Source organism: Pseudopodoces humilis, chromosome 4 (assembly GCF_049639895.1).
Source record: "Pseudopodoces humilis isolate 2021_Gansu_Grassland_sample_001 chromosome 4, ASM4963989v1, whole genome shotgun sequence".
Classification (NCBI taxonomy): Eukaryota; Metazoa; Chordata; class Aves; order Passeriformes; family Paridae; genus Pseudopodoces; species Pseudopodoces humilis.
This window is the reverse complement of record NC_142203.1, coordinates 56,948,755-56,961,363: the sequence shown is the minus strand read 5'-3', so window position 1 is coordinate 56,961,363 and position 12,609 is coordinate 56,948,755. Positions and strand designations below refer to the sequence as shown.

The window sequence follows — 12,609 nt, the reverse complement described above, 5'->3', positions numbered from 1 at the left end:
CGGAGAGACTCCGGCCGAGGACTCGTTCCTTCTTCCTTTCTCCCGGCTTGTGCAACTTCATCTCCCCTTCCCTAGGTTGTGTGCAGGCGCCCAAGATGGCGGGCGGCTCGGGGCGGTAGGAAGTGTCGGAGGTGAAGCGGGCTCCAGCGTCAGGCTTGCCGGCCGGGCCGGTCCTTTCCCCACCATGAGCAACATCTACATCCAGGAGCCTCCCACCAACGGGAAGGTGAGTCTGCCAGGGTGAAATCCTGGAGAAGTTATATGCTGTAGGGTTATGGGAGGACAGGCGAGAGGAACACGAATTTGGGGGGTGGTGGTGGTGGTGGTGGTGATGGTGATTGAGGGTGGGGAGGTCAGATCATTGTTTCTGTGGTGGACTCCTTTGGTTAAAGTTACTCTGACGCCGCCAGAGTAAAAGCACGAGGCGTCATGTCTGGAGACATAACACAGAGCAATCCTCGAAGCATTTAATTTAATTTCCTCTATTCTCTTTAATTTCCTCTATTTATATCTTAAGTCCTCAATTTTATTATGATCTCTCACTGAATGTAATGGTGTTCCTTCTAAGATCGAGACCTTTGGATATTTATGGCTTTTTCTTCCCCCCACGTTGTTTCATTAAGTAGATGATAAAGGGTATCTAAGTTTCTGTAAAGTATCAGCCACGTTATGTTATGTTATGTTATGTTATGTTATGTTATGTTATGTTATGTTATGTTATGTTATGTTATGTTATGTTATGTTATTACAGCTATGTTTTACATCTTCATTATACACATTGATTCAGAGATACTCTCAATTTCTGGAAATGCTAGTTAGAATTAACAGTAGCTAACTGACACACCTAAATGTATACCACTCCTACAAATATAACAAATTCACATCTATTGTTCTTAAGCATTATATTCTTTGATCCGTTACAATAAAACTGAGGCTGCATTTTCTGTATGTTTATAGGTTTTGCTGAGAACTACAGCAGGAGAGATAGATATAGAATTATGGTCAAAAGAAGCACCAAAAGCATGCAGAAATTTCATCCAGCTATGTATGGAAGGTAATGGCTGAATGCAATGTAGTTGTTGAAATTAATTCATATGCGATCTTTGTGTCCTTTCTAGAAAACAGAGGTCATAATTATGTATGTCATAAGTTTATTTCTGTTTAGAAATTAATAATTAACACTTAGGCAATGTTTTCAAGGTTACCATTTAAGCTGGTGGAGAAAAATAGTAAAAATTTCTGATGCTTTTCTCAAATTAAGCAGATGACATAGTATTGAGACATTGTCTTTCAGAGTCTTGAGAAGGCTCACTTTCAGAAAATGTCTACAAAGTATAACAGCTTCAGTGTGTGTATGAGACGACAATGATGCAATATCTGACATTCTCCAACATTCTGATTTCTGCATCACAATTTACAGTACCATTTTTTTTTTTTTTCTCCATGAGTGCTCCTAATGTTTCAGTTGCTGTATTTTTTGGTTGATGAAAGCTCTGTAAAACTTTCCACTGAAGTAGTGTGTGCCAGAATGAGAAGCTTCCTACTGAGAAAACTAACAAAAATCTGTAAAAGGCTTGATGCCTTTATATGTTTTCTGACTGGTGCTACTCTCCCATTTAAACATTTATAGAATTGCTAAGAGTTCTTCTAGCTTTCAACTGTTAAATAATAGCAGTCTAGGCTTTTGTGTCCCCATCACAAATATATACAGTCTGTTTTGTGTTCTTTGCCGTCATGTTGAGACTTTTTGCAATGGTAAAGGAATTTCTTAGCCTGTGATAAAGGTTCGTGTATACTCAGTGGGTTTTATTTCCTTTCTGATTTTTTTTAACTGCTATGTTGCATCTTGTGCTTTGTATAATACATTTAAATATTTATCAGTACTATCCGAGCATATAACCATACATGACTGTGTCTAGTTGTGCTGCAACATTTGCACACCCTACTTTATCTTACAGCATGCTGCAGGTTTATTTTTTTAATTATTATTATTAGTGTTATAATATCAACCTGGGGTTTGGTTCAGGTAAAGTTATGTTTTCATTGCTTTCGTTTTCTTATGATCTTGTAACCTCTATCAGATAAATAAAAGAAGATAGCTTAGTGGGCAAAATGAACCACATATTTCATTCTGCAAAAATTACCATTGTATATGCAGTATAAGTGATGAAGGGTGTTCTGTGCTGGTGATTGAAAATGCAAATTATCTGTATTTGGATATTGCTAATGTTGTATGTGAGATCTCATCTAGGACAGAGCACAGTATTTGTAGTTCTTGTTTTAGATTGTTCTATTTTGATAGTGTCATTCCAGTAATAAAACTTATAAGCTTAAAAGACTTTCATCAAGGTCATCTTGTCAGTGATGGGCAGGATTTTTTGCAGTAGAAACATGTGACATCACAGAGTGTGATTTCATAAGATTGTGGAGAATAGGAGGGAACCAAATAGAAGCCAACAGCAGAATGGAGTTACAGTGTTTGTTTTCTGGAACTTCTGTCTCTGGACATCACTGCATGATGTATATGAAAGTTTGGGTTTGAGACCACTTGCATGTATTTAAGAGCTTATTCTTTTTTTTTTTTTTTTCTTTTTTTTTTTAGAGTATTACAATAACACAATATTTCACAGAGTAGTGCCTGGCTTTATTGTGCAAGGGGGTGATCCCACTGGTACTGGATCAGGAGGAGAGTCAGTCTATGGAGCTCCTTTCAAGGTGTGTATCTATATCTTATATGTTAATTGGTTTGTTATTCTCTGTCCATTGTTCCAAGTTCTGAAAAAGCAAATCTTATATGAAATGCATCTATGTGCAGTAGATGCCTTCATGTGCTACTTCAGTATGTTTGAATATGCCCTTCTAAACTAAGAGTTCTTAGATCTAGCTACTCTGGTAGAATGATAAACCTGGGTGCTCAGATCCTGGGTGAAGCTACACACACAGGCTCAGCAGTGTTCTGTTGTGCCTGACTGTTCTATTTCAGGTGGGGCAGCCACTTTTATTTGTGACTGAAGCTACAAAGCCTGCTTCTGGGCCTTCCGTCTTCTTGCTGCTAGACTTTTGCATCTAGCATGAAATTTGTGGGATTGAATGGTACCTGAGCAGAGAACAAAACAAAAATTACCAATATTACAGTAGCGTTGCTGCTTCAAAGTAGTGGTATCTCAGTATTGCAGTGTTTAGTATTGTGATGTTACAGTGGTATTCATTGTTTTCCCTTGCTTTGGAAGGAGTCCTGTTTTGTCTTCCTAAATCCAGGAAATGTTCTTCCAATGGATTTTTGCATTCATCTACTGTTACAACCTCTTAATGTGCTTTCAGGAACTTTACATGAATGAGGATTTAAATTAATTTTTCACATAAATATAGTGATTGTCAAGAATAGTATTTTTGTAAGAAGTGTATGAAATGCAGTTACTTTTTAAAATGTTTTTTATTTTCTTAATATTGGGGGAATAATGAATGCAAATAAAAATAATGAATATCAATTGATTTATAGGCAATGACTGGAAAAGATAAAATTAACAAGACAGAATTTAGAATTTTTTTAATTAGTAATGTGTCTTTCTCTTACTGATATTTTAGTTTCTAATTTTTTGTTTGGTGTTTGTTGTGTGTTTATGATTTCTTTTGAAGATTGTTCATTTTTTGCATCATTGTAGGCACTAAGTATTAGAAAAACGAACTAAAAATAATTTTTTCTGCTTAGAGTAGGAGATTTTAAATATAATTCTGGCATAGAGTTTCAAAATTTGGATTTATTACTGTCTGAATACAAAACAAAATTAGTAGCATTGTTTTCTGTGTGTGCATGTTGATGTAAATAATACCACTACTATCTCCTATCATGCTGCAGCTAAAGGAGTGAAAAAATAGTTTTATACTGAAGTCATTCTCTTTTCTGTCCTGCTTTTACCAGGATGAGTTCCACTCACGATTGCGATTTAATCGAAGAGGACTTGTTGCAATGGCAAATGCTGGACCCCATGATAACGGGAGTCAATTTTTTTTTACATTGGGTCGTGCAGATGAACTTAACAACAAGCACACAATATTTGGAAAGGTCTGTTACATAAATTGGAATCCCAGTTTAAATCTGACAGATGCTACTAGAAGTTTCCCTGAAGGCCAGTTTAGTATTGTTTGCTGCTATGTGTATTTGAAATTTAATCCAGTGCTTTCTAGGGTCTCTTCCATTCTCTTTGTTTCTTATATCTGGTAGGAGTGTTTCTGTGGGTTGTGCCTGTTACTACCTGTTTTGCTTCTGTTATTCTTCTAAATTGTATTTTCATTTTGTGCTGCCTTTAAATAATCTTATTTGTATTATTATGGCTTTGTTAATCAGTTCATCTAATACTAATGACATGTTGGAAAATCCTGTTTAGAATTGATTTGATTCTAATTTCCCAAGACGGATCAGGAAGATAAAGAACATGAGATGAATTTACCACTCTCATAATTTACTTAAAAGAAATTAAAGCAAATATTTTGTATATTTCAGTGTTTTTTGTTTCATAGCTCACAGTAACTTCATTGTCTTCCTCTGTATGCGTTCTCAAAACGACCTCCATTCCTTCAACTTTTGCCATTAAATTTAAAAACCCGAACTTTTGTACATTGTACTTGCTATCTTTTACACATGTTGCACGCTTACAATATTTCCTATATCAAATGTACTTTCAAAATTTTTACACAATAATTGCCTTGTATTTTGCACAATAAATACCACACATTACAGTCAAGAATTTTCAAACCTTTCTTTGTAAATTTGCCAGGTTACAGGGGATACGATATATAACATGTTGCGCCTGGCTGAAGTAGAAGTTGACAAGGAAGAGAGACCTCTCAGTCCACACAAAATAAGAAGTAGTGAGGTATGTTGTGTTTTGAAATGTGACATTTAAAAATTATTTTATGCAGTGTTCAGAAAATTTGGCTTGTCCTTTTGCGTATTGTTTTGAAATATTGAATCACTTAATTACAAAATATTCATTAAAGATGTGTCTAAAATACTGGCTTTTTTAACAGGTTTTGTTTAATCCTTTTGATGACATTGTCCCAAGACCAAACAGAAAACTGAAGAAGGACAAAGGAGAAGAAGAAATTAAAAAGTCCAAAGTAAAAGGCACAAAGTAAATACATGCAACATAAATGGCGGTTAATTTTCTTTCGCATTTAAATTTTAGCTTAGCAATTTTTATTTCCATTTCTGCCTTTGAAGCACTTCCTTTTTTCCAGAGAGAGTCATGCAAATCTAGTTTCTCTGACTGAAATGTTACTGTGCATCTGCTGAGCTGTAACTGTTTTGTGCATGGTGATAGTTTGTTGAAAATAATACAAGGTAGTTTATCTTTCCCAGATGCCACAATGTGCAGTCATCTGACTGAGATGACTCTGCAGTTAAAACCTACTGGTAGGAGTAACTAGGTTGCAGCTCAGTTGTTTGGGATTTTTTGAACTTCTTTTATCAGACACCATTTCTCCCCCACTGAAGTACTTAGCAAGAGGCAGGCATCTTGACGTGGGAAATTTTAGTTTCTGTGAATGAAAATTTGTAGTCACAAACATGCAGTGAAAAGTAATAGGAATCTAAAGTGGGCGTGCTCTCAGTTCTGCTGCATAAAAATAGAAGATATTGCAACTAACTGGTTCCTACAATGTGAACAATTAACTCTTGAAAAAGAAATTATAGATCATAAATTCTTTTAATTACATTCTGTGAATGTGTATACATTTGATACCTGTCTGAGCTGTCATATCTTGAAAATCTTGCATCTTGAATGCTGCTCTGTTGAGAAAAAAAAATGCAGCAGAACTGTCAGCATTAAAGAATCTGGGTAAGTTAGTCAAGACAGGATTTCTTAAATTGTGCCTTTACTGATGCTTTGCTAGCCTTGTTTTATCTCAGGAGTATAGTACAATGTGCTTTTCTAAATATGTATGATTTATTTCAAAGCACAATGCGGTAGTTGTTTGGAATCAGTACATAGCTCAGGACAAAAAGGTTTTTAAAAAATCACATACAACTTAAATGTAATATATTTAAGGTTAATTGAATGTTACTAAGATGGTATTTAAAATTTTACAATAAATTTTCTTTTTTTTCTTAAAGGAACTTTAGCCTGCTTTCCTTTGGGGAAGAAGCTGAAGAAGAAGAGGAAGAAGTCAGTAGAGTTAGTCAGGTATTGTACCAAATTATTCTTATTTTTCTTTTCAACCTAATTACCTTTTCTGCATATTTGTGTAAAGCTTTAAAATTCTAGGTCGTCTTCTTATGTTTGCATTTTGAACAATAATACTAGCAGTTGCTTCAGTTTTTAGGATTCTGCTGTTATAGCATTTTGCAAAAACAAGTTTTTAGCTTGCTTGATTTTGAAGGTGCCTTCAGTTACTGCATGGAATTTTTACATTTCTATGAACATAAAATTTCATAGTATAAATCTGTCTGCTGTTTAAAAATCATGGAAGTGAAAGGTACTTATTCTTTTTCAAGTCCTTTATTTATGAGTGCGATTATATGGTGAAATACTTGAATAATGAAGATGATCATATGCATTTCAAGTGCATGTTTATCTCCATTTTCTTACATATATCCATCCATCTGTGAGCAAAATGAAGCACGGTTATTGTGGAGAAAATAGTCTATTATCGTAATTTAATAGTGCACTATAGTGAAATGTTCACATTCACAGAATCAGGATTGCACAGGTAATCTTTGATCTAACATTTCTTCCCTGACTTAAATAAGGTTAGTTATAAAATTTCTTAAATTGCTCATTTCATTTCTACTGCTGACCAAGTTGTTTCATTAGACTCCTGGGCATTCTACAGTACCTCGTTGCTTCAGTTAGTGATCAGACTACATGGTCCTGCATCCTCTACCACATAATTGAAAAAATTTTTGTTAGTTCTCAGAAGTTAGCTAAAGTACAGAAGGAAAACAGTGAATAATGATGGGCAGTATTATAGTGAGATAATGTCAGTCAAAATGGTAATAGACACTCATTACAACAGCAGCTTTAACTATTTATCTTTCTCTTTTTCAACTTACAGTCAGACAGACTTGACTTGTTTACCTTAATATGCTCATCTGCTATTTTGCTCTTGCTATATATTTGGCTTGCAATACTGCATTTAGCTCAGTTGCTTGGGCTTTCTTTTTTTTCATGCCAAATACTTGTTTTCAGTTTAAAATTATCTAAATAGAATGCCTCTTTCCTGATAAGCCTAGTTTCAGTGTTTTCATGCTGTCTTAAAACTTGTCCTCAAAATCTCATTTGCCTATTTGTCCTGACTAAATTCTGGACTGGCTGTAGCTAGATAAGTGACCAACTCCTTATGAAAAATTCATCTTCACTCTTTGTAACAAAATAAAACCTTTTTGAAACCTCATTGTTCATAAGAGGTCGAGATCAGTGTCTCTTTAGTTTTGGACATTGTTTTAATCTGATTAAGTTGAAGCACATGAATATCAGCACCAACTTGAATTCTCTGTTTTTGATAAGAAAAATGGAAGGTGAAAGTTACTATTGAGATCGTTTGACACCTACAAACGTGGAGTCCTATGAGCTTTTTCTGGTTCTAGATGCTGATGCTAGCTTGTTTAAGAAGGGCAGAGAAGCTCTGGGTAAAACTAGCTCCCCACAGCCATGAAGGCTATTAGTGTAGCCAGGGAGCTGGCTGTAGGGTCCCTGCTGGTCGTTGATCAGTGTTTAAACTGTAGCTTTCAGTGTCCAGACTATTTACTGTCTGTACTTGTTTGGAGCACTTTGTGATATACAGCCCCACCACCACTCCAAACACACCACCCCTTTCTTAATAAAGAAATAACCTTTTTATCTTGATGAATGTGTTAGTCTTTGTTTTCTACATAATAAAAAATTGTAGTTGCAGTTAAATGAGTGAGATTTTTTCCACATGTCTCCTGTCTTCCCAGAAGCATTTGACAGTGCATCTGCAATGGAGACATTCACAATGTAGTCACAATACAGACATGTATGTTCCTGTACCAGAGATTTTCAGTCCGAGTTTTTCTCTGAAAATTAAGTATACTTTTTTTCAGTTTAGCATGTGGAATGCTTTCTAACTGCAGTCTTTCTGCCTGAAGATCTTATGTGTTGTTAGATTTATTTGACTCCTTGTGTCAGTAGATGATTCCTGAATGATGTATTCCAGATTGATGTATTGCAGTTTGTTAATTTCTTTATTTTTCTCTAGGGATCTAATTAATATTCTTCCAGTTAATAAGTTTCGTACATGGCGGTTCTTTCAGGTGTCATGTGTCATTATTGGAAAGTCATGTTCTAACTTCTTAATTCACTCAAGTGTTCATGTGCTAGACCTACTGTCTTAATGATGTGTAATGATTGTACGTGACTAAACAGCATCTTCTTTTTTTCCCCTCTCTCTGTCCTTTAAAACTAAGTGTATTGTTATTGCAAAAATTAATCTGAGGATTGTTGGCTTGATGTTTCTCTTTCTGGAGCACTTTCTATGTCCTTCTGTTCTTAAAAGTGTTTATGCTTACTGGATGAAAAAAACCAAGTTATATTTTTCTTACGATAATCTTTTTTCACTATATAGTCTCTTAAACACTGGAATGAATAATAATTTTTTCTTTTTTCTTTTAACAGAGCATGAAGGGAAAAAGTAAAAGTAGTCATGATCTCCTGAAGGATGATCCACGTCTAAGCTCAGTTCCTGCTGTCAAAAGGTTAGTATGTGATTTCCAATTTCTAGAACAGATCTACTTTCAGTATGTTATACCAAATTATCAGCATGTATGCTCATTTAAGAGTTACGTTTTCACATTACGCTTCTAAAATTTAATTTAAATTTTAAAAGTAAATTTAAAAATTAAATTAAATTAAAAAATTAAATTTAAAATTTAAGAGCACCAGTGCTAGATCAGACCAAATATTTCTCTAACCCACTAAGCTGTCACCACCACTGGCCATCGGTAGATGCCCAGTAAAGAATAAAAGCAGTGCAAATGTAGAGTTCATCTGAGTAGTCTCCCAGCCTCCATCAATCTTCACCTCAGAGGACTGTCAGAGTTGGATGTGGTTCATCTGTTTAGTAACTTTTAATAGAGCTCTCCTCAAAGTGTTGACTAAGTCTCTTGTAATACTGTTTCCATTCATACTGTCCTGTCCACTACAGAAAGGTCTCCCCTTTTTGTTCTGTTTCACTGCTGCTAGTGGCATTTCATGAATTCTAACTCTCATTCTGGAACAGACAGTGAGCAGACAGTCCCTTTTATACCTCTCTTTACCACAGTCCTTTCTTAGACTCTCTTACAGTCTAAACTTTTAAAGTTACTTAAATTTTTGTCATGATGAAGATGTTCTTTGCTGTGATTATTCTAGAGGGTTGCTTTTCCCAACCCTCTAACCCTGCTTATGCTGAAAATATATTTTTTCCAAATCTAAAGAACACATGAAAAATTAGTGTGCTGCTGATGCTGCTTTGGACGCAGCCCAGGGCACAATTGGTTTTCTGGGCTTCAGTGTGCATTGTCAACTCATGTCCAGCCTTTCATCCAGCAGCACCCCCAAGTCTTCCTTACTGGGCTGCTTTCAGTCCATTCATCCCCATCACCTCTATTATATCATCGATTGCCCTGACTCAGGTGCAGCACTTTATTAAATTAATGTCATTGATTGCAGCAACACATCCAGAGTTTCTTTAATGATCTTGATTACTTACTGATTGTTTAGAGCCTTGACTTCAAAGTCTTGACTTTTGAGACTTCTTTAATATTCCTTGGTTTTTCTCTTAAGATTTCTGAGATTTTCTTTTTTTAAAATGTGGGCTAAAAAGGTTCAAGGGCCCTTACTATTAGCTTGTGATAATTAACAGTGGGTGTGTTAGCCTTAGCATATTCAAATAGATTTATTTTTTTATTCACCAAACTGTAGCTGTATAACAAATTAAAATCTTGATGTTATGCTTAAGTGTTGGAATCCAAAATAAAAGCATCTCTGAGCTCCTCAGAGAGAGAAAAGAATTAAAATATATTAAACCATAAATATAAAGTAAAAGTGTAAGTTTTAGTTTTAAGTGAGTAAAAATATAGCTTAAGTGCCTTAAGAGTCTGTGTTAGCTAGTGAAAAACCTTATTATCTATTTTAAATAGGTAAGATATTAAATAGATCAGTGATAATAGCCTTCATAGACTCAACTTTGCTCTAGACATAATGAAAATACAGCTTTTATTCTTGGATAAGAACATATAGGATTATTCATGTAAACAGATAATGCCCTATATGTAAGATTTAAGTAAAAAGAACATTATTTTCACATGTTAAAATTAAGTTCAGATTGATGTAGAAAATATTTTTTTTAGAAGTGTGCTTTTAGCTGATTGGATGATTTATGAATTTAATCCCCTGTATTGGGGATCAGAGGAAAACATCCAAAGAAAAAGAACAGCAGCACCATCATCATCACCAACTGCTCTTGTGGTCCAGGGCAGCAGAGCTCCACACTGAGAAGCTGCTACCCCAAACAGCAGGACCTTATATCTGCGACCTGCTGCTCAGAACTCGGGACTTTATGCCAAAGCTTTTAGTAAAGACTTTAACTTTCTAAACTCTTTGTCTTTGAGACTGATGCTTTTATACAATAAATACTTTTCTAACAGCCATCAACTGCTCCTGTCTCATTGAGACCTAGAAATATTCCTAGAATCCCCATTAAAGTGTCGACACTTACGTATCAGTAAAATGCATCTTCCAGAGTATAAACTAGTTGCAATGAAATGTTACTAATTGTTTGATAAATGAGATAAAAAACATCTCAACTGAGTCTTGGAGCTTTTGACTATATACATTAGCATTTTGCTTGAGTAGCTCAAGATATGGTTAGGATTTCTCCATTGTATGAAAGCCCTTGTTTTTAAGCATTTCTAATCAGAAAAGATTCAAAAGTCAAATGATAGAAAATAATATTGATACCTTTCAGATAAATGTGAAGATGATGTAAATTAGTAAGTTTACTAAAATTTCAGGTTGCTAACAATTTTTTTTTTATTTAAGAAATGTTGGGTTTTAAAAATTTTGAATCTCTAGCATTTCAAAATAGTTACTTTTTTTTCTTTTTTTAGTGAAGTGGCAAATGAAGAAAAGGATTTGAGTGAGGCAAGTATTATTTTTTTACAAAGAATTCTTCGTTTTTTACTGTGTGCAGATTAAATTTTCTTTGGGGAACAAATTTTACTTGAGAAATCTTTAAGAACTAGCTCAGGTCAGATTTCTGGCAGAAGTGAGAAGGCTCTCCAAGTTCTAAGGTTCGGCTATTCACAGCAGGGTAGAATTAGCATACCTTTTATAGAAACTCTTTGTATTGTATTTCAATCAGTAGATTAGTTATATGATACAGTATATGGGTTATGTACCACAGAGTAACAAACCACCTGAAACTGCTTATAAAAAATAATTAAAATCAAGCTTGTAATGAATAATTATATAATTGCAATGTTCAAGGGTAAGTCTGCATGTGAGTCAGAGTCCTGTTTAAAAGATTTCTTCAAGAGAACAAAAAGTCAGTGAATTAATTAATTGTAGCAGTGAACTTGTATTGATGAAGACTGTCACCTCTGAAAGACATGGAATTTGAATAGCCAGGCAGTAACATTCAACTAACCATGGAGACAATTTAAATACTAGTAAATTGTCATACATGATGCAGGTAAGCATAAGCTTGTTAGCTGATGTCTCTGTCTCCAGCTATAGGTCATGGGAGTACCCCTTTGAATTTCTGTTTGGATAAGGACGTATTATAGGACTAGGACTGTAATCTCCCATTCACCTAATTGAATCCTGGAAAGTATTGTTTTCTATATCTGTCCATCATGCACAGGTATTAACTACACTTTGTGTTGACACAGTGGAAGTAAAGGAAGAACACAGTCTCTCCCATTTGTGTGCCTGAAAAAAAAGCATCTGCTTACACCCTGTTCCACTTTTCACAAGGCATAGTATGAATTCAGGCTTTTTCACTCTTTTCCTTTGTAATTTCTGCTGTGCAGAAGAATTCTAGTGTTAGAAAGGTTTGGAGAATGCTATTTAATTAATAGTTCTTCAGATATTCAAATATCTCTTTGTTAAGCAAACTGGATTTGTGGATTATAGAACATGGATGTATTAGGTTGAAGAATAAAAATTTAAATAGATATACCTAGTTAAGCCAAAGTTGGAAATATGAAGGCTTTTACTCTTTTTTTCCTGGAGAGGTGTTCTCTTTAGATTTCATTAAATTTAAGATTTTAGCTAAGATTGAGGACTTCAGGCAGTTACCTGGGTCTTGTAAAGTTGTACTAGTATTTTATCATCTCTGTCAGAGTTATTTTAGTTAACGCATCACAGGATCACCTTTGCTTTTACACAGCTGCAACATGTAAACCTGGGAGCAAATAATTCTTCCAGATCTCCCTACTTCTCCCAGCCTACAAGCCCATAGCATGTAAGAGAAACTCTTGTTAGTATTCCCTAAGCACCTGGCCTTGCTGTTCATGTTTTTTAATCCCATACTGTTTCTCTTACTGCAGTCCTCAGATTTGTACACTTAATTGTTTGAAAGAGCCTTTGTATTAGCAGTACCTTGTAG

At 34.9% G+C, this 12,609-nt stretch overlaps 1 protein-coding gene across 1 annotated transcript in view; it reads left to right on the top strand.

Moving 5' to 3' along the window:
- Positions 1-68: 68 nt before the first annotated feature.
- The window catches only part of CWC27 (CWC27 spliceosome associated cyclophilin), a 100,028-nt gene continuing 87,487 nt past the window's right edge, over positions 69-12,609 (top strand). The window contains exons 1-9 of the mRNA XM_005530099.3: positions 69-226; positions 958-1,054; positions 2,603-2,715; positions 3,920-4,063; positions 4,776-4,874; positions 5,029-5,132; positions 6,113-6,182; positions 8,634-8,713; positions 11,108-11,141. Of these exons, the coding sequence (XP_005530156.1) occupies positions 185-226; positions 958-1,054; positions 2,603-2,715; positions 3,920-4,063; positions 4,776-4,874; positions 5,029-5,132; positions 6,113-6,182; positions 8,634-8,713; positions 11,108-11,141 (783 nt within the window). The 5' untranslated portion in view covers positions 69-184. The remainder of the gene's footprint in view (positions 227-957; positions 1,055-2,602; positions 2,716-3,919; positions 4,064-4,775; positions 4,875-5,028; positions 5,133-6,112; positions 6,183-8,633; positions 8,714-11,107; positions 11,142-12,609) is intronic.